The following is a 21,424-nucleotide window of genomic DNA, read 5'->3' as shown; positions in this document are numbered from 1 at the left end:
GCCCACCAGGCTCCCCCGTCCCTGGGATTCTCCAGGCAAGAACACTGCAGTGGGTTGCCATTTCCTTCTCCAATGCATGAAAGTGAAAAGTGGAAGTGAAGTTGCTCAGTCGTGTCCAACCCTCAGCGACCCCATGGACTGCAGCCTTCCAGGCTCCTCCGTCCATGGGATTTTCTAAAGATACAATTAATAATAGGTCCAGCCGTCAGCGAGCTTACAAACTGAGGGCAGGGACAGACAATTATAAAGGACCACAAAGCACTATTCCTATGATGAAATAAGTATCTCTACGGAACTGAAACACTGTATTTTACATCCTCTTTACCAGAGAATCACCTCTGACCCAATGATTTAGGTCTAACTTTCAAGATCTTCCCACTGGAAAGTGAGTTCAATGCTTTATTATACTTATAGACAGTACTTATAGACAGTCTGCTTGAGCAATCTGAGCATTTCAGTAGTACCCAGAAATGGAATGGACTATTTTTTAAGCTGTTCTTGTAAATCTTCAAGTTTGTAATTCCTTGCTCCTGCCTTTGTAGGGTAAACAGGAAGAAGGTACAGAGAAGAGCAAGTGAAAATATGATTAAGATATCTCAGTCCCTGGTGATAAATTTAGCCTTGGTCAGTGATCTGCATTCTTAACAACCAGGTTATTAAGCTCTCAGTCTTACATGGAGTGAATATTCAGTCATTCAAGGATCACTGTAGGGTTTCCCTCGTGGCTCAGTGGTAATTCGCCTGCCAACGCAGGAGACGCGGGTTCGATTCTTGACCCAGAAAGATCCCACATGCCGTAGAACAGTTAAGCCTGTGTATCACAACTACTGAGCCTGTGCTGTAGAGCCCAGGAGCTGCAACTACTGAAGCCTGTGCGCCCTGGAGCTCGAGCTCCATGACAAGAAAATCCACCGTGAGGAGAAGCTCCTGCACTGCAACTAGAGAGTAGCCCCTGCTGACTGCAACTACAGAAAAGTTCACATACCAATGAAGACCCAGCACAGCCAAACATAAATAAATAAATACTTTTTTTTTTTTAAAGAAAAGAACCGTTGTACACTGTAACTACCTGCTCCCCAACTTCAAGGAACCTGGCAGAGGAGGAGGGAAGGCCAATTTTTCCCTCTCAATTTCTTCTTCTTGCTCTTGCCTGTGGGTATTCTGGACCAGGCCCAGTGCATCCCATGCCTGAGTGGAAAGGACTGATGGAAAGCTTTTTCTTTGCATCAGCATGGGGTATATGTGCATATTGGTTGTTGGGTTATTCACTCCACATGGAAACTGTGTTGCATGCTGCATGGGCTTCTTCATCTCCTAATCCTCATCCCTAGGTATTTTTACCAGATAATGAAGGCTGCCAGCCTTTGTTGCCTCTGCTGTAATACGAAGGCACAGTGAGTCATGGAGACAAAGGGTAAGAGATACTATAGTGGTCATCTTTGGAAAATATGATCTTCCACAGAGGGATGATCCAAAATATATTACAGAGCTTGTTTCTACTGTCACCAAGGGACCTGGAAGGGAATGAAGAAGGCACCCAGGATTCTGACAATGGGCTAAGGCAGGCCAAGAAGATGGCAGAGCAGTAACACTGGAGAAATTCTGAGAGGCTAGTCACAAACTCCACTCAATTCCAGCTCCCGGTGGTCTCCTTTCTTTAAAAACAGAGGGAAATAACAAATAGTTCTTGTTGCTAATCCTCCACAGACTGGACATTAGAACAAGCGAAAAAGGAGAAAAGTTTTCTGCCTTTCTCTGCTCCACTGGCCCTTCAAAGTTTTTAAGATCAGAGTGTTTTAAAGGTGCAGTAAAGACCTAAGTTAACTAAAAAGTAAACGTTAGTCAGATTTTTTTTATATGCTGTTCGTCTAAAAATTTGATAAAATATTTTCTCACCAGTCCATCAGTTTAAATCTTACGAATGTTAAGGTATACTTTTCATGCTTTTAAATGGTCATTCTGCCTGAAAAAAACATCAAAGTAAAGTCTCAGTAGTCATTCGGAGTTGTTCTCCTCAGAAAACAGGCTGCTGCAAATATTTACTTTTATGTAAAGTAAATAGCCGGCCAAATAGAGTCAAACTGGCCAGATCTAACATCAGACTCTATGATCAAACAATCAGCCACAAAAACAAAATTTTGGACATGCATATTGACTTGGGAAATTATTTTAGAAAACAGTATGATTTTGGTGTACAAAAAAGGGTCAGATTCACATGAAATAAGTTAATATGTGTTACTTACTTTTGCAAATAATTCCTGTTGCTGTCTCAATAATTCTTCTTCGGGAATGCCGAGATTTTCCAAACGAGAACTGGCCTTTCTTCTTTTTAATGCTACTGTCTTGCATTCTTGTAAGACTTCTTTTACTTCACTGATATAAGAGCCAAAGCCTAAACTTTCTAGTGCTGGGAAAATGAAAATATGAAAATATCAGAAAGTGATAAAACACCACTTTTTCTTCACCAGTGGAATATTTTGTGAAGCTTGCCAATGGGGTGGTGGGGGTGGCGGAGGGAGGTATTTGGAGGGGAAGACTACTGTCTTCTAATAATTTTACCTATTTTACGGTGCACAATAATCATCCATATGGCTAAGACAAAATATTTTATCAGCTTTCTTAATATTAGATTGCAAATTAGTTAAAACTTAAGGAACATATCAAGGCACAGGCCTTCACTTTTCCTTTTCTTTTTAGTTTTTTAAAAACTAAAGCATTTCCTGTGAGGAAAGAAAAAAAAGGCCCAATGTAAGAACATGTGGTTTTACCAAGAAAACATTTTTTCCTATACCAATCATAGTAAATAAATCATTAAGTCAGTGATTTTCTCAAAGAATACAAAAAAGGAAATATTTGGAATATATTTGTTAATAAAACGGCTTAGAAAAAGTAGGCTGGTAATATAAGCTTTATCTAACTTACAGTAGGATAGGAGGAATTAAGTTCTTTTGTCTAATATACCAACAGGAAACTATTTTTAGCAAAGACACGCAACCTGCCAAGTTTAAGAAATACTGCTGGAAATAACTTATGAAATTTGGAATTTATTCAGTCAAAGACCCTGAAAATCAAACTTACAAGAAATACTGCAAAAATATTTAAAGTGATGTGGCAGAAAAACTGAGATAAAGAAAGACGATAAGGATAAAAGAAACATCAACAAAATATTCTGTTTTTTCACATTTAGAAAAATTTTATAAGAAAATAATGCCTCTGTAATCTAGAAAGACAAAGCATAAAATTTCCTTTTGGTTCACAGTATTTAAAATTATATAGTTTTCTATATGTTGACTAATGCCCCAAAGTCATATTTTGCCTTCTGAACCAACAATGAAATACAGGTGGTAAAAAACATAGTAAATAAACTTATTTTTACAGATTTTCAACTGTTATGATGAACCAGACTCCCTCACTAAAGATGTCCTAAGTTCTCACTGAATCTGCTTTTCAGGGAGAAACCAAATATACCTTTAAAATGTACATTCCCATGTAAGCTGAAGTTTTTAAAGGCATCTTGAGTGATTTACAGTTTTAAATTATTTCGTTATGTTAAGCTGTTTTCATCAACCATCTTTAGAAATAACCTGATGTCAACAAGAAGTAGACTGCTACTACTTGAATTTTAACTTAAGAGATCCCATCTTTTGACCCTCCCCAAATTTCAATAAGACATTATTCTGAGTTCTATTTACCAAATTACCAAATTAACTACCACCTAATTCCTGGCCTCAAGGAGCTTGGGAGTACAGTAGGAAATTAAGTGAAAACTAGGCAGCCTAAATTTTTTACTTGAATTGACAGACATTATTTTTTAAGTGTTAATGCTAGAAGCCAAAGCTTTTCATTCGTATTTTCTCTTTTTAAAGGCACAAGCATAGTAGTATATTTTCAATAATACTGGCCAGAAATAATATCAAAAGAAACTAGTAAATGACTTATGGTGTTCCACTACAATCTAAAGAAAAGTTTTATTTCCTTAGCCCTACAAGATCCTCCAGGATCTAGCCCCAGCTACCTTTCCAGCTTTATTTCTGCCATTAAATCCCTGAATACTTTGCTAAACCTGACCACTCAGTGTTTCCCAATAGGCACTGGTTTCCCATATTCATGCTGACAGTAATTCATTCACAACCCAGATCAAACTGTCTTCAAATTAAGCTTGCCTGATCCTCCTAGATAGAAATCAGTTCAGTTCAGTGGCTCAATAGTGTCCGACTCTTTGCGACCCCATGGACTGTAGCACGCCAGGCTTCCTTGTCCATCACCAACTCCCGGAGCTTGCTCAAACTCATGTCCATTGAGTCGGTAATGCCATCCAACCATCTCATCCTCTGTCGTCCCCTTCTCCTCCTGCCTTCAATCTTTCCCAGCATCAGGGTCTTCTCAAATGAGTCAGTTCTTCACATCAGGTGGCTAAAGTATTGGAGTTTCAGCTTCAGCGTCAGTCCTTCCAATGAATATCCAGCGTTGATTTCCTTCAGAATGGACTGGTTGGATCTCCCTGCAGTCCAGGGGACTCTGAAGAGTCTTCTCCAACACCACACTTCAAAAGCATCAATTCCTTGGGACTCAGCTTTCTTTACAGTCCAACTCTCACATCCACACATGACAAATGGAAAAACCATAGCTTTGACTAGATGGATGTTTGTTAGCAAAGTTAATGTCTCTGCTTTTTAATAGGCTGTCTAGGTGGGTCATAACTTTTCTTCCAAGGAGCAAGCGTCTTTTAATTTCATGGCTTCAGTCACCATCTGCAGTGATTTTGGAGCCCAAGAAAATAAAGTCTCTCACTGCTTCCATTGTTTCCCCATCTATTTGACATGAAGAGATAGGACCAGATGCCATGATCTTAGTTTTTTGAATGTTGAGTTTTAAGCCAACTTTTTCACTCTCCTCTTTTACTTTTATTAAGAGGCTCTTTAGTTCTTCACTTTCTGCCATAAGGGTGGAGTCAGCTGTGTATCTGAGGTTACTGATATTTCTTCCAGCAATCTTGATTCCAGCTTGTGCTTCATCCAGCCCAGGATTTCGCATGATGTACTCTGCATATAAGTTAAATAAGCAGGGTGACAGCATACAGCCTTGACATACTCCTTTCCTGATTTGGAACCAGTCCGCTGCTCCATGTCTGGTTCTAACTGTTGCTTTTTGACCTGCATACAGACTTCTCAGGAGGCAGGTAAGGTAGTCTGGTAATTCCATCTCTTTAAGAATTGTCCACAGTTTGTTGTGATCCACACAGTCAAAGGCTTTAATGCACCAGAAATAGAAGTTTTTCTGGAATTCTCTTGCTTTTAGACAGAAGTAATCTCCCCTATTTGAAACTTAGTTCTCACTGTATTTGTATAACCTTGGATATGTCGCTTAATCTATGCTTCAATTTTCCATCTCTAAAATGAGAACAAAGTGTCTATTTTATAATATCTTCCTACAATCAGAAGCACTATAATGGTTAAGCATGCAGCCCCTAAGGCTGCCAGGAATTGACTCCCAGCTCTTAGATTAGCTGTGTGACTTATGTTCCTTCACCTCTGTTCTTAGAAAACAAGAATAACAGTACCTACATTTCATCAGATCATGTTGTTACTAAAAATAAATGAATTAATATAAACAAAGAGCTAAGGACAGAGTTTGGCCCACAGAGGAGCAAAATAAAGCATTCATTATTATATTATTGTACTTTATTACTTTAAGGGTTGGAGGAATCAACAAGTAATTAACTGAAGGCATTTAACACAATGTCCAACACAGAGGAGTTCCTTACCTAACTTGGACTTTGTATTATTCATCTTCAGTTTTTAAATTTATTTTTTCTCTTACATTTTAAAGCGTACGCTAGTAAGTGTACAGGACCCAAATAAATGTACAGCTATGCACTGTTGCTGTTGTTTAGTCACTCAGTTGTGTCCAACTCCTTGTGAACCCATGCACTATAGCCAACCAGGCTCCTCTGTCCATGGGATCCTCCAGACAAGATATAATGGAGTGGGTTGCCATTTCCTACTCCAGGGGATCTTCCCAACCCAGGGATCGAGCCTCCATCTTTTGCATTGGCAGGAAGGTTCTTTACCACTGAGTCACCAGGGAAGCCACACAGCTACTACCACCCCATTAAATTCTAGCTAAACAGGTATATTAAATTCACAAAATTAACGAATCAATGCAATAGAGAGACAACTCTTCAAAATGTCATGAGTTCAAAATTAGATATTAAAAACTCCAATCCAATCTACTTTAAACCATGGAGGGCCTGGGTTAAAAAAAAAAGAATCGCTATTAAAATCATTAAGGTTGACCCTGTATGCAAGACAGCAAAAGAGACACAGATTTATAGAACAGACTTTTGGACTCTGTGGGAGAGGGCGAGGGTGGGATGATTTGGGAGAATGGCATTGAAACATGTATAATATCATATGTGAAATGAATCGCCAGTCCAGGTTCGATGCAGGACACAGGATGCTTGGGGCTGGTGCACTGGGATGACCCAGAGGGATGGTATGGGGAGGTAGGTGGGACGGGGGTTCAGGATGGGGAACACGTGTATACCTGTGGCAGATTCATGTTGATGTATGGCAAAACCAATATAATATTGTAAAGTAATTAGCCTCCAATCAAAATAAATAAATTTATATTAAAAAAATCATTAAGGTTGAGAACACTGCTTTCAAAAGAAAACTGCAAGTAAATCCAAGATTAACATTAAATTTTATTGAAAAAGCTGTGCTCTCAACACTGAGCACACTGTACTCTCAAAAAAATGGTTCAACAACAGCAGCCATAAATTTAATCTCAAAACTGTACTGGCTATTCCTAATTTTAAACACATTTTGGCTAACAAATATGATTAACTGGATACAGAATTTCCTAAACAGAGATATTTCAATCTGTTATCATGCAGTAGTAATACACCCATTTTACATAAAGGAGAATCTTAAAGGAGAAAGGAAACGTCTCCTAAGCAGGACCACCTTAGCTGTGCAGGTTGTTCAGTGCACAACAGCAACGTATCTGGGAGAGCCAATCATACTGTAAACATCACAGATTTAAATTCTTATTATGGCACTTTTTCTGGCAGATGGTAATAAAGGTTTTCAAGGAAGGAGTTTTTTTTTCTAATTTGTACAAAGGGATTTTATGGACTGCTGATGGCCCTGGCTCTAAGGATCTCAGAGTAAAAGCTAAAACAATAAAAATAAAATGAATAACAGTACATCTATTTTAAAATTTGTGGATAAAACACATATCACTTGTTTCTTAGAGGTCTGCTGACATCTACCTTAAAACTGAATCCAGAAAAGCACACAGCATATTAGGGGGGAAAAAACCCTTAGCAATATTTTTTCACTTTGAAAGACACACAGTTATATTACATAAAAACAAAGGTAAAAATGTACACCCAACAACAATTTTAACACAGGCATATCTTATATTTTACAGTAATGATGTACTCCCCAAAAGTTTTAACATGAATTTGTGTGAATTATTTTATCCTTCAAATGCAGTGTATGCTTTTCATTTAAAAAAACTAAAATACAAAACTAATTTCTCTACTTTCTTTTGTTTGTGCGTTAAGGGAGGGAGGTGCTGTAGTTCACTTAAAATACATTAAGAGAAGGTAGGCCAAAGCGATTTCTTGGCTTAATGGCCTAACAAACACCCTTAAGATTCATGTCATCTATGGCAGCGGTCCCCAAACTTTCTGGCATTAGGGACCAGTTTTGTGGAAGACAATTTTTCCATGGTGGTAATGCAAGCAATGGTGAGTGGCAGATGAAGCTTCCTGCTCATCCACTGCTCACCCTCCTGCTGTGTGGCCCAGTTCTAACCAGGGGCTGGGGATCCCTTCTCTATGGTATCACCATTCCTAGGAATCCGGGACAACAATGAGAGATGGATGGCAGAGCAAGAATCAAATATCATTCATCTTTATATCCTTAGCAGTATCCAGCACAGTGCCAACTCAAAAGTCAACTGCTGGGTGGCAGAAGAAAAACAAAAACAGAAAACATATTGATTTTAAAGAAGAGAGTAAAGTCCTAACTTGAAAAGTACCTGTGTGTGATAAATTGTTCAATGCAAATTACACGTGTCCCTTCAGGAAAAAAGTATCAGTATGGATGCTTATCTAGGCAATACAATACTATTCTCATTATTATTACTATTATTACAATACAACTTCTTTGCAATCACTCAGATCCCCTGATTGCAAAACTACTTCAAATCCACTTTCCAAAACAGACTGTGGCTGAAGCTTTAGAATAAGGATACTTAAAGTATGGTCTGTGGATCTGTATCATAACTGTATCATCATGTAATTGTCTGCAATGAGTTAAGTACGGAAACTCAAACTAAGCATTTTAAGAGCTTTCACAGCAAAACTGGAGCTATGTGAAGTGATGGCTGTGTTAACTAATTTTATTGTGATAATTAATTTATAACATATACACACACCAAATCATTAGGTTGTAAATTTTAAACGTACACAATGTTATATGTCAATTATAGTTCAAAAAGCTGGGGAAAAAAAGAAACTTCATAGCAATTTGAAAGCAATTTTATTTCTATCGAATGCAGTATCAAAATTTTTCATTTTGTTTTTCTAGTGATTCATTTTTATTGTATTTTACCAAGTACCAGCATGAAAGGGATTGGAGCAATACAACTGCTGAAGTGAATCCTCAGAGACTTTTTCAAACTTTCACTAACTTGCAGTTACTAATTCTCATGAAAGTAAGAAAGAAAAAGTAGCAACAGATTTAAAATGCAGAAGTAAAAATAATATCATTTAAAATATTCCTATTTACATTTTCTCTTTACAAATGGCATCACGACATAAAGTTAAACATAACAGACCTTCAACTTTACATTTTAATCAGTATCATATAAAGTTTTAAAATTATAATTGTAGCATATATTTCACATAAGTTTCTCAATTCTGACTGATTCTCAGTAATTGCTAATTATACCTGAAACCATTAAGTATTATTTATACATAAATGGGGAAACCTTAGTTAACAGATTTGCCTAAGGCCAAACCCTTCACAGTATACTTTGCAGTTCTTAACACTCAATGTCAGTTCTTTCCATAATGCAACAGAACATGTTAGAACTCATTTAAGAATGTGTTCACAGAAACCCAGAAACAAAATAAAAACATCTTTTAAGTGTAGAACTCCCTCTATTTGTGTGTATGTTATCTTCAATGCCAAGTCCATGTTCTTAAACTCAAGCAAAATATCTGTATTAAATTTTTTAAAAATTTTAACTAGGTTATACAATTTCAGATTTACTGGCAATAAAATTTGTTCAACTTTAGCTTGCATTTTACAAAACTGCCTCAAAATTTGCTCTGAGAAGGCAAAGCAAAGTGGCAAGTGAAATGTCCTGAAGCAAAGTCTAGTTCATTAAACTTATTACTAAAAAAATCCAAACTTAAATATGTGAGAATCAAATCACTTTAAAATGTACATTATTCCACTTGGATGTATCTTACATTCCTAAATAATCAAATTGACAAAACAGCATTAAAAAATGTCATAATCAGCTTTCCAGAATCAGTCTATAAAATTACACTTTAAACACCTAAAAAAATACACACCTTAAGAATTTCTTTTAAAGAATTTTAATCACTCAAGATAAAAATTTCTTTAAATGATTAAGCAATATGAGATTATAAATATATAAAGTCTATCCCTCTAACGGGAGAATTTGGGGTTAAAATGTACATCCTTATCTAACACTTAAGAACAGCAATATTACAAGAAAACAAAAGTAACTTTATAAAGCTCTAACAGGTCAATACATTGTTTTTTTTAATTAATAAATCATCCTCAGTACATAAGGAAAATGCTTTCACTGGAACTTTCTGACTCATACATTAAACTGAATTTAGCATATTCCGAAGTTGAGCTATTTAACTAGATACTGCTAGCTACAGCTGTACTTTTCTTCCATCACGTCAATCAGAAATCTAAATATATCCTAGAAAAGAATAAACTCTACCCAAGAAGACAGACTGTAAGGCATTATTAGATTTTTGGAAAGATCCCCACTTCCGTGGTGTAAACAAATGTTTAAGCAGAGCCTTTTGAAATCTTTTGCAATTTTCATTAGAAAGGCAATGTTGATAAAAGATCTGTTTTCTCTTTTATGAATTATAAAAGGAAATTACAGCTATTTGTGTTGGACAATCTTGTGAAAGATTTGTGACAACTGCACATATAATGTAAAAATAAAAACACAAGAGGAAAAATAGACAACTTGGCTTTCATTTTACTTGCCAGAGTACTCTAAACAAGTAAAAGACTAGCTTTAAAGTCAAATATACCTTTTCCTTGGGGTTTCTTTTTCTCCTTATGTACTGAAATGGAAATGTCAAAGTATGTTTTATGTATCAATAAGAATCAAAAATGAAATTACAGAAGTCATTTCAAAAATGAAATGACAAAATACTTCTGTCAATAATTCCTGTAAAATACTGTATATGGTGAATATGAGAAGATGTGTCCTCTACTTCAGTATAACAGGAAAGTCACCTTTTAAAAAGTTAAATTATAACAATAAAATGGTAGATAACTGCCTGCCTACCAAAATTAAATTAAAATTAATCTTTTTTTTCTGACTTCAAAAGCGATCCAGAAATTGTTAGAATTTTAATTGGGTTATTATAAAAGGCAAGTTATCACTTCAAAATTGACCACAACCTTCCCCTAAGATTATATGTACCAGTCACAGAAAGTGCTTCCCAAAACATTATGACTAGTAAATGTCTCCCCATTCCTGAAACAAACCATCAGAATATGGTCCCCCAAAGCCCTATTAACTGAACTAAATCCTTTCCAAGATACCAGAGGAGAAACTGTTAAACTTTCAGAAGTGTTCAATAAACGCTTAAGCGTATACATCTAAACGGGGACGACAGAAGGAAACAAAAGGGAAATGTTCCACGAAAAAAAAAAATCTCACAGTCTTTAAACCCAAGCTTTAAAAACCTACCTCTAAGGCACAATGCAAGCTATGGAAGGAAGAAAGGAAGGAAGGATAAAGAACACTGACTGCTTCTTTCCTACAGAATAGAACTGGAGTGCTTTGGCAACTTGTTGATAAACGGTAGGGACCATGAAACCATTTTTAAAGCAGAAAATATACTCCAGTCAACACTAATAAACTTTACAATTGTGAACATTTACGTTAAGAATATTTTTACTCGTGTTCTGCAAATTGATCTTTTCTCCTACACTGGTGAAAAAGGTCGGGTGGGAAAGGGGTGCCCTCTCCACTCAAGCTTGAACTTCCTGTCTGAATTCTAATTCTCCAAGAACTTCTGGCTTCCTCTCTCAGTTGTCATGATCCAGGTTTCAATTTAGGCAGGCAAAGTTCTTGTTGCTTAGGTTTACCTGGCTGTAGGCTGAGACCGCTACTACTACTTTCTTCGGGGGGATGTTAGCCGACTTAATCGCCTGCAACTCTCACCTGCATTTGGTATTTGGAAAGGACCACGAGAATACTACACAGAGGTCTGAAGGCACCGGCTGCCTCCTTGCCCGCAATGGCTTTTCAGTTACCAATACTAACCAGGAGACAGAACTGAAGGCTTTGACATGAACGCGTCACGCGACCAGCAGGATGTCCCCGGCCCCTCTTTGAAACAAAATCCCACAAATACCACTTACCTTGTATGACGTGCTCTGGCGAGATGGTTTTCTTTTCCGATTTGTTGCAAATCTCATTGGCTTCAGAAGATATAAGGTGAATGAATTCAGTGCAGCAGTTCACCACCAGCTCCCGGGCATCGTTGGCCACCCGGACATTGGGGAGAGTCTCTTTGATCATCTTATTGATAGCAGCTCTGGGTATAGTGAGATCATCATCGTTGCCAGATGAGGAAGCCATCGCACCTTCTCTCTCGCGCCCCGACTTTTAAAAACTCCTTAACTCTGGTCCACGACGATTTTTCAAAAGGCCGCCCTCGGAGAGCGATCCAGGAGTCCCTCTGAGATGAGCGTGCAGAAAATTAAGGGGCCAGGGGTGGCTGGAGAGAGAGGGGAACACCCGTGTGTGTGAAAGATTTAAGGCGAGATTGGGAGCAAAGTTGGAGGATAGGGGGGTGTTGAGGATTTGGGGGACAGCACTGCCCAGGTCGGAGAGGGGAAGGCAAGGTGGTCCGGAATCTGAGCACTAGAAAACCCCCTTCGTGTCTCCTCAGAGGGGCGTGCGCTGTCGTCTAACCGTTCCCCAACGGCGCGGAGCAGAGGCAAGGTCCGGGGGCACTGGTCTGGCCGCGGAACAGGGCGGACACTCAGCGGGCAAGGCTCTACAGAACCGGAGCCCCCGCTGCCGCCGCCGCCGCCGCCGCCGCCGCCAGCAGCCGATGCCGCCGCCTCTGCCAAACCATCCTTCAGACACCCGCGCCGCCGCCTCACAACATGTCGGCCGCAGCCGCTGCCGGAACCGAGGCGGTCTCCTGGGAACGAATACGGACAGAACCAGGCACAAGGAGACCGGCAGCGGCGTCTGCTGTGACCGTTTAGCCCGAACGCAGATCGTGGAAGCCGAAGCCGCCGCAACGGTGGTCCCTCCAGAAGCCAGCGAAGCTTTACAGGAAGCCTCTCCCGATACCCTTTGCGCTACCGGAAGCCTCGCCCCCACACGTTACCCCCCCAACCCCACTTCCAGACCAACTTCCGGGTGTGGCAGCCGCCCTTCCCCCACCCTTGTCGGCGGGAACCGCCCGTCTTCTCCGCCAGCAGCTTCCGCCTGCCGCAGTCCCGGCACGCGCTCTGGGGTCCCGCCCCTTCCCAGGGATAGTGACCGGGCGAGCGCGCGCCTCGCGGTACCGAAGACACCCGAGCACGCGCCAGGGCTTCGGCACCAGAGGCGGGTTGTGATGGGTGGGTGTACTGGCTAGGGTGGATCGCTGCTACTACCTTCTCTCAGCCAGCTGAGGCCTTCTTAGCCACGTTTGGAGACAAAGGAGCGGAGCGCTGGATTTCGTTCAAAGAACTTGCTTTGCTAACGTTCAGTTCAGTTCAGTTCAGTCGCTCAGTCGTGTCCGACTATTTGCGAGGAGCCCGAATTGAGATTGAAAGGAAGAAGGACGAAGTCCAGGCTCGGGAATGGGATGTGGGAAAAGGAAAACTCCGTTTTCCTGGGTCTGCATCGTCCTGAGGAAAAAGTTGTTGATGATATCTAATAGACTTTATTTGGACCAAAGATCTCTATGGTCCTCCACCCCTTTTTCTGGGTTTATGGGAATGAAACAGAGAAGTGACAGCCACTACTAATTAACAGCTAAGCTGGAAACTAAAAATAAGATCCAGAGTAGTGGAGAGGCGTAGTGTACAATGAGCCAAATTACAAGATTCCCACTTAGACGTTTTCCGTGATGTATTGGTTCTGATAAGGTAGGGGAAAGTGGGTTAAAGTATGTTAAGAAACTGATTTTCTCTTCTTTCCCGGGAAGCAAACGTGTGGCAAGTTCTTTACAAAAATTGCATTTTTTAAAAAGTAATTTGCCATAACGTCTTTTTGAAGAAGAGGCTGTTATAAATAGAGTGTTGCAATTTCTCAAAAGTAAAAGAGATAAAATTTAAATCAGTTTAGGCACTTTAGTTAATCATATACAGTTGTACACTGGCAGCAACTGGCTTGTTTGAAGTGTTTTCTTAAAAGTTTTGTATTTTGGTGTACGACCCTAGATGTCACATCTTGAGGAAATCATACTTGTTCTTTTTTTTTTTTTTTTTTCCATTTAGCGTTTTCTCTAGTACACTTGCAGGTTCTTTAATTTCTACAGTGTAGACATTTGTTTCTTAGCATTATTAAGTTTAGTCAAAATAAAATGTCTTTGATAAAATGATATTTTAAACTTTTTCTTCAAAATAGGAATGTGAAACTGTTGGCTCAGATGTAGGCCTCTATGAAAGAATTTCCTTCCTATATATATATCTTGTTTCCTTTCTACATGCTTGTTTGTTTCCTACATAACTTCATAATATTCTTCTGGAAATCCAATTTTTGTTCTTCCAACTCTAAAGGGTCCAGCTTTCAATGAAGAATACCCCCCACCACCACCACAACTAGAGAAAGTCCACTCCCTGGAAGACCCAACATAGCCAAAAATAAATAATAATTTTAAAAAATTAGAAAAGGAAGTACTACAGATGCAGTGAGCTTCTGGTTTGTTCATCCCTGTATCCCTGGGGCCTGCACAGATCCTGCTACATAATAAGCAAATATTTGTTAACTCTGGAGGTGAATGAGGACCTTTAAGGATAGCAGAGTAAAAAAGAAGTCCAAAGACAAAAAGAAGAAAGTATGTCAGGGGATACTTGTTAGAAACCAAGAAGGTATAGTGCAAAGGAAGCCATGAGGGGAATTTTTTTGTTCATGTGTGCACACGTGTGCTAAGCCACTTCAGTCAAGTCCGACTCTGCAACCCTATGGACTGCTACCTGCCAGTCTCCTCTGTCTTTGGGATTCTCCAGGCAAGAATACTGGAGTAGGTTACTGTGCTCTTTATTTTTGGCAGCCTTGGGTCTTTGTTGCTGGTGGGCTTTCTTTAGTTGCCCAGAGTGGGGGCTACTCTAGTTGCTGTGTGTGGGGTTTATCATTGTGGTGGTTTTTCTTGTTGGTTTCTCTAGGTGTGCAGGCTCAAGTTGGAAGGGTGTGAGATGCCACAGAGAAGCATTGTTGGAAGGGGATCAAACAGTCACTGAAGTAAAAGGTCAATATGAGAAAGCAGAAGTCAACATGAAAACAGTTTAGGACAGAAATGCAGAAAAGAGCAAGGAGCACAGAACACACTTTCCAAAATCTGGGTGGTGAAGGGAAAGGGACAATGGAATGACACTCGAGGAAGAAGCAGGGTCAAGAAAAAATTGCAAAGGCTCGGAGACACATACATGTAGTTCAAAGGAAAAGAGGTGTAGATTGACAATACAAGCAAGGTAAGACTTTAAGGAAATGGAGGTGGATGAGATTGAAAGGTCCAAATAGAATGATCAGGATTAGATATACAGATCTGGGCATGTTTCATAGAACAGACTGAAGACAAGATTATTCCTTCTAGTACAGTGTTTATCTCTTGTTTGTTCTTTAGTTCTTCTAGGTTCTTTGGTAAACATTTCTTTCATCTTCTCCATTCTTTTTCCGAAACCCTGGATCATCTTCACTATCATTATTCTGAGTTCTTTTTCTGGAAGGTTGCCTATCTCCTCTTCATTTAGTTATTTTTTCTAGGGTTTTATCTTTTTCTTTCATCTGGGACATGGTCCTCTGTATTTTCATTTTTATTTACTTTCTGTGATTGTGGTTTTCCTTCTTGAGGCTGCAGAATTGTAGTTGTTGCTTCTGTCTGCCCTCTGGTGGATGAGGCTAAGCAGCTTGTGTAAGTTTCCAGATGGGAGGGACTGGCAGTGAGAACTGGATCTTGCTCTAGTGGGCAGGGCTGTTCTCAGTAAAACTTTAATCCAATTGTCTGCTGCTTTCAAATTGTAGTGCTGGAGAAGACCCTTGAGAGTCCCTTGGACAGCAAGCTCTAACCAGTCAATCCTAAAGGAAGTCAACCGTGAATATTAACTGGAAGGACTATGCTGAAGCTCCAATATTTTGGCCACTTGATGTGAAGAGCTTACTCATTGGAAAAGACCTTGATGCTAGGAAAGATTAAGGGCAGGAGGGAAAGGAGCTGACAGAGGATGAGATAGTTGGATGGCATCACTAACTCAATGGACATGAGTTTGAGAAACTCCAGGAGATGGTGATGGACAGGGAAGCCTGGCATGCTGCAGTTCATAGAATTGCAAGTAGTCAGATATAACTTAGCGACTGAAAAACAATGGTGACCTCCAAGAGGGCTCACACTAAGGGGCACTTCTTAGGACTGCTGCTGCTAGTGCCCCCATCCCTGCAGCAAGCCACTTCTGACCCACGCCTCTGCAAGAGTTCATCGAACACTAGCTGGTAGGTCTGGTTCAGTCTCCTGTAGGGTCACTGCTCCTTTCCTTTTAGTCCTGGCGCACACAAGATTTTGTTTGTGCCCTCCAAGTGTGAAGTCTCTATTTCTCCAGTCCTATGGAAATCCTGCAGTCAAATCCTGTTGGCCTTCACAGTCAGAATCCCTGGGGATTCCTAGTCCCTTTGCTGGGTCCCCAGGCTAGGACACTCAGAACCATCACAAGAGTGGGAGAACGTCTTTGGTATTAGTGTTCTCCAGTTTGTGGGTTGCCCACTAGGCGGGTATGGGATTTAACTTTATTGTGATTGTGCCCTCCCCCCACCATCTCGTTGTAGCTTCTCCTTTGTCTTTAGATGTGGGATACCTTTTTTTGGTGGGTGCCAGCATCCTCCTGTCCATGGTTGTTCAAAAGCTAGTTGATGCTTTCACAGGAGAGGGACACATGTCCTTGTACCCTGCCATCTTGAACCAGTCAACCCTGAAGACAAGACTATAAGTGAGTGATTATAAACAGTGATTGCAGAAACTGATATATGATGGAGTTTAAGAAGTAGCCAAAAATGTCAAAAGTTGCAGAGAAGGGAATAAGAACTGAGAATAGATGGTGTTCATCTAGTGATATTTATAGAAGCAGTTCATGAATAAAAACCTTGGGATTCTTTCATCTATTTTATGGGTCAACTTTATAACTGCAAATTTTAAGGTGAATAATGGATTCCTTTATCTAAAGGTAATAAATTCAAGATGTGATGCAAATATGTTTTTCTTTCAAATGATAATGACTTTTTGATTGTGCTAGTTTAAAATAATTTGAAACGGAATTAGGAAGCCTTTCCTTATGTAAATCCAATTGTTCATTCTTGCTTGCATGAATGAATAAACATTCAGTGAATGTTTATTGGGTGTCTACCGTATACTTTGCTAGGTACTTGGGACAATGGCAGTAGGTAAGAAAGACACCATCCCAGCCTTCATATTTAAAGCACTAATACCAAAGAAAGAAAAAAGCTATATTTTGTCACTTCTTGGTAACAGGGGAAAAAAGGGAATCTAAAATAATACAGAAATAGTATACCTGTTTGAAGAATTTTTATGGAGTGATTAAAATTACTGGGTATGAAAATAGCATTTTTCCTTTAATATTAAAGCAAAATATAGCAGTATTGTTATTAGAATTATATGAAAATACATATGTAAATAGCTGAATAGAAACACTGAAAACTGTGTTGAAATAGATAAATTATTGGTGATTTTACTTTTGATTTTTCTTTAAAGTTAAAAAAAAATCTTTTTCAAGTTTTTAAACGTCTTATGTTAGCAAGTAGTGAGAAATTTCTTTTTCTGTTGATTTGTAAATGTATCCATTCTTCACATACACAATGGGGCTTGAAAAAGCAGTCTTTGGATTTTAAATCTTTTGTTCAGCTAGAAAGGCTCTCTAACTGGTGATCCCCATGTGAAATCTAACCCACAGATATTGTACCAATTATTTATTCCCACAATAAAATGTTGCCTAGCAAGTTACCTATCCCAAAGGTCAGTGGATTAAAACACTAACCAGTTATTATTTCTTAGGAGTCTCTATGTTAGTTGGGTAGTTGTTCTGGAATTGGCTGGGTTTATTCATTTTCTGTCCGACTCTTTGCAACCCCATGGACTAATTGATTATATCATCCTTAGAATTCTCCAGGCCAGAATACTGGAATGGGTAGCCTTTCCCTTTTCCGGGGGGGGGGGGGTCTTCCCAACCCAGGGACTGAACCCAGGTCTCCCGCATTGCAGGTGGATTCCTTACCAGCTGAGCCACGAGGGAAACCCATGAATAGTGGAGGATCTTGCAAATCAACAGGTAAATATGGGGTGATGATTGAAAGTGTTATAGAGAAGATAATCCTTGAAAAAGTTTTCAGGAAGAAAAGGAAGGGAATTTCATGCAGGGGAACAACAAAATCTCAGTGATACAGAACATCATGGAATTCTTGGTGAGCTGTGATACTTTGGTGGCGAGTATAGCGAAAGGAACATGGAGTAGCTTGAGAGAAAGTGCTTCAGGGAAGTATAGTATTTAAGGTTCTTCCACGTATTTAGAGTAAATAACAACTCTAGCCAGTTAAGTTGACTTTACCAGAAGGATACTGGCATATCTCACAGAATGTTGGTAATTGCTGGATAATCAGGGAAACTCAGTAATAGGAATCCATAAACTGTCCTCCTCATGGGCTAAAAACAACTCCCTATCTCTTTGCATCTCAGTTCAAAATTCCAGTTGCCAAGGAGAGCAAGTTTGTCCAGTTTGGGTCAGATATCCACACCTGCGTCACTCAGCCATGCAGTTTAGACTACAAGTTACATGTGTTGGATGGCGCTGCTGTTCCATCCCTGTGCTGGGGAGGGAGACATTACTGTGAGCCCTGTGTTTGGCCTAAGAGGGAGGTATCCATTTTATTTTATTATTTAGTTGCCTTTCCCCACATGTATGATGACAAAAATGTCTTCAGCCTGCCTACTTGATCCAGTCATTCTATTACAACAGCCCCTGCTCTTGCCCTCTTTCAGGACCAAAAGTACATCCAATCCAGCTAGTGGGATGTTATTGTTCACTTAGTCCTGACCTCTGGATGTAAAATACCTATTCTAGTTCTCATCTATTTGTGATTGCTCATGGTCTTGCAATCTAAGGACTAAATGGTAAGTATAATTACTACCAGTACACTCTATGAATCATATGGGGATTCAGGAGCCTCAATGGTTGCTATAGAAAGAAAGGAAAGAGAAGAAAACAGTGGCAGTTATTTTAAAAGGGGAAAAAATTGGGTAATTTTTCAGTCTTCAGACCTTCCATCCATATGCTCCTGCTACTGTTGAAGTTGTAACTGGTGGGCATGACAATCCATTACACACTTCTTTGTTTGCAGCTAATATCTCAACTGACTGAGAACGTTGCCTACTAGGATAATTTAAGCTGTCATTTGTAGGGGTCTAAGACGCTTACTCCTTGGAAGGAAAGTTATGACCAACCTACAAAGCATATTAAAAAGCAGAGACATTACTTTGCCAACAAAGGTCCGTCTAGTCAAGGCTATGGTTTTTCCAGTGGTCATGTATGGATGTGAGAGTTGGACTGTGAAGAAAGCTGAGCGCCAAAGAATTGATGCTTTTGAACTGTGGAGTTGGAGAAGACTCTTGAGAGTCCCTTGGACTGCAAGGAGATCCAACTAGTCCATCTAAAAGGAGATCAGTCCTGGGTGTTCATTGGAGGGACTCATGCTAAAGCTGAAACTCCAGTACTTTGGCCACCTCATGCGAAGAGTTGACTCACTGGAAAAGACTCTGATGCAGGGAGGGATTGAGAAGGGGACGACAGAGGATGAGATGGTTGGATGGCATCACCGACTCAATGGACGTGAGTTTGAGTGAATTCCGGGAGTTGGTGATGGACAGGGAGGCCTGGCGTGCTGCGATTCATGGGATCGCAAAGAGTCGGACACGACTGAGTGACTGAACTGAACTGAACTGAATGAAGCCTTTGTTGATCTTCAGTGCCAATTGTGTTAAACTAAATAAGGCAATGTAGCAGATTACAGAACAACTCTAAGGTGGAGTGACTAGAAACCAATGAATGTTTTTTTTAAACCGTGTCTAGTTAATAATGAAACTGAAGCACAGAGTGTTTATTAACTCTTCAGCCTCAGAGTCAAGATTTGAAGTCAAGCTTTCCTCATGGTTATGTTATCCTGCCTCTGCACTGTTACTGTAGAGATTGCATGTGGGCACTGAGACGTCCATAGCTCGGATTAGGTCAGGTTTTAGTTCTTCAGCCTTAACTAGCCATTGTGACCAAGAACAAGTTATTTAATTTTTCTAAGTTTCAGTCTTTTCATTTATAAAATGGACATACCTTTGTGCATGGCACAATACCTATCATTTGATAAGTAGATTTATTAAATGGTGGCTATTATTAATTCAATAAAAATCTGAGCATTCTATGGCAGGCACTGCATGTACAGTGCTGCACAAGATGGACATAATTCCTGTGCTCATGGATATTCCAATTAATAGTATCTAAATCAAGCCATAAAATGAAAATAAGGATGTGTAGTCCACATGACTGCTCCCTTGCCCTGGATTATGAACATGGAGATTGACATATGGGACCATAATGATGATTGTAAGCAGAAAAGGACTGATCAGGAAAGACTTATTTAAGCCTGGAACAATCAAGAGTAAAAAAGCAAGACAAGAATCTGACATGAAATCAAGAAAACTCCCAAGAGAAAGAATACTGCCTGGTTTTCTAGCTTGTAAATCAGGATTTTACAAGACAAGTGGGCAGAATTGTCCAAGGGGTTCTTGTCATAGAACAGAAAATTGGAATAGGTGAAATGATTTGTGAGAAACTGTAGAAATGAAGTGATGGGTATTCTGTACACACTGTAGAAAGCATGATTAAAGAGAAGGAAATGAGAAACATTAAAAAAAATTATCCTTGTGATTCACAGAACAGCCATGCTTTGTAATATGAGCCGAGATAAAACTGAGTTTGTCTCTCAAGGGGGGTAGGGAGATAAGCCTTTTTTCACGCTAAATTCCCTTGCCACCTGGGTTTGTTTTCTTAACTGTAAATGAGCACTGGGAAAATAACAGGCTTTAGAGATTCTGCCCAAGCAATTCACAGAACACTTTCTTGGTAATAACTATTGTAGCTCTTTTTTCAGTCAGGCTCACACACAGGATTGAATCTTGGTTTTTGATAGCAAGTATCTTTAACAATTATCAATGTATAAAAATAATTCTAAAAGTGCCTAAGGAATTACATGGAGGAAGATAAGTGAATTATATATATTAATCCTTGGAATGACCTAACATAAAATTCTACACATGGAAATGGATTAACTGACCAAATATAGTACTTTCAGAAGCACCTCGTGGTAAGTGGCTTAATTTGTGGCTAAATTATAGGCAAAGTAGTTGACAAAGTCATAGTTTCCAAGTAAATCCCAGTTTACCGTGTTCACCGTCAGAACGTTTATCTTTACTAGAACTAAAGATTATTGTTTTGATTAGAAACACGTATTTTTGTGACTGTTTGTTTAGGTAACAAGGACATCTAAAGCACAAAGATAAGCCTATATTTTATACAGATGCCTTTCTATGTGTTTGCAGCTTCAATATAAAGGATAGTAAAGTTGGACTTCCCTGGTGGTCTGGTGGTTAGAAGCCTCCTGCCAGTGCGGTGGACACGGGTTTGATCCCTGGTCCAGGAAGATCCCACATGCTGCAGAGCAGCCAAGCCCATGCACAACTACTGAAGCACCCTAGAGGCCACGCTCAGCCCAACTAGAGAAAGCCAGATCACAGCAACAAAGCCACAGCACAGCCAAAAACTAAATAAAAAAGCAAATTTTTTAAAAAACAGGGCAAGGGAGCGCCCCCTTTAAAAAAAAAAATAAAGGATAGCAAAGTTAA

At 39.5% G+C, this 21,424-nt stretch overlaps 1 protein-coding gene and 1 long non-coding RNA gene across 2 annotated transcripts in view; one reads left to right on the top strand and one right to left on the bottom strand.

Moving 5' to 3' along the window:
- Positions 1-12,793, bottom strand: part of DR1 (down-regulator of transcription 1) — a 20,593-nt gene extending 7,800 nt beyond the window's left edge. The window contains exons 1-2 of the mRNA XM_069598116.1: positions 11,673-12,793; positions 2,244-2,407 (exon numbers count right to left, since the gene is read on the bottom strand). Of these exons, the coding sequence (XP_069454217.1) occupies positions 2,244-2,407; positions 11,673-11,892 (384 nt within the window). The 5' untranslated portion in view covers positions 11,893-12,793. The remainder of the gene's footprint in view (positions 1-2,243; positions 2,408-11,672) is intronic.
- LOC138444743 (uncharacterized) lies at positions 12,692-21,424 on the top strand. The gene is made up of 5 exons (XR_011258571.1): positions 12,692-12,890; positions 15,499-15,963; positions 17,741-17,807; positions 18,515-18,646; positions 21,122-21,424. It is a non-coding gene; the product is annotated as an uncharacterized lncRNA (long non-coding RNA).

Source organism: Ovis canadensis, chromosome 1, assembly GCF_042477335.2.
Source record: "Ovis canadensis isolate MfBH-ARS-UI-01 breed Bighorn chromosome 1, ARS-UI_OviCan_v2, whole genome shotgun sequence".
Classification (NCBI taxonomy): Eukaryota; Metazoa; Chordata; class Mammalia; order Artiodactyla; family Bovidae; genus Ovis; species Ovis canadensis.
This window is presented reverse-complemented; position numbering and strand designations above follow the sequence as displayed.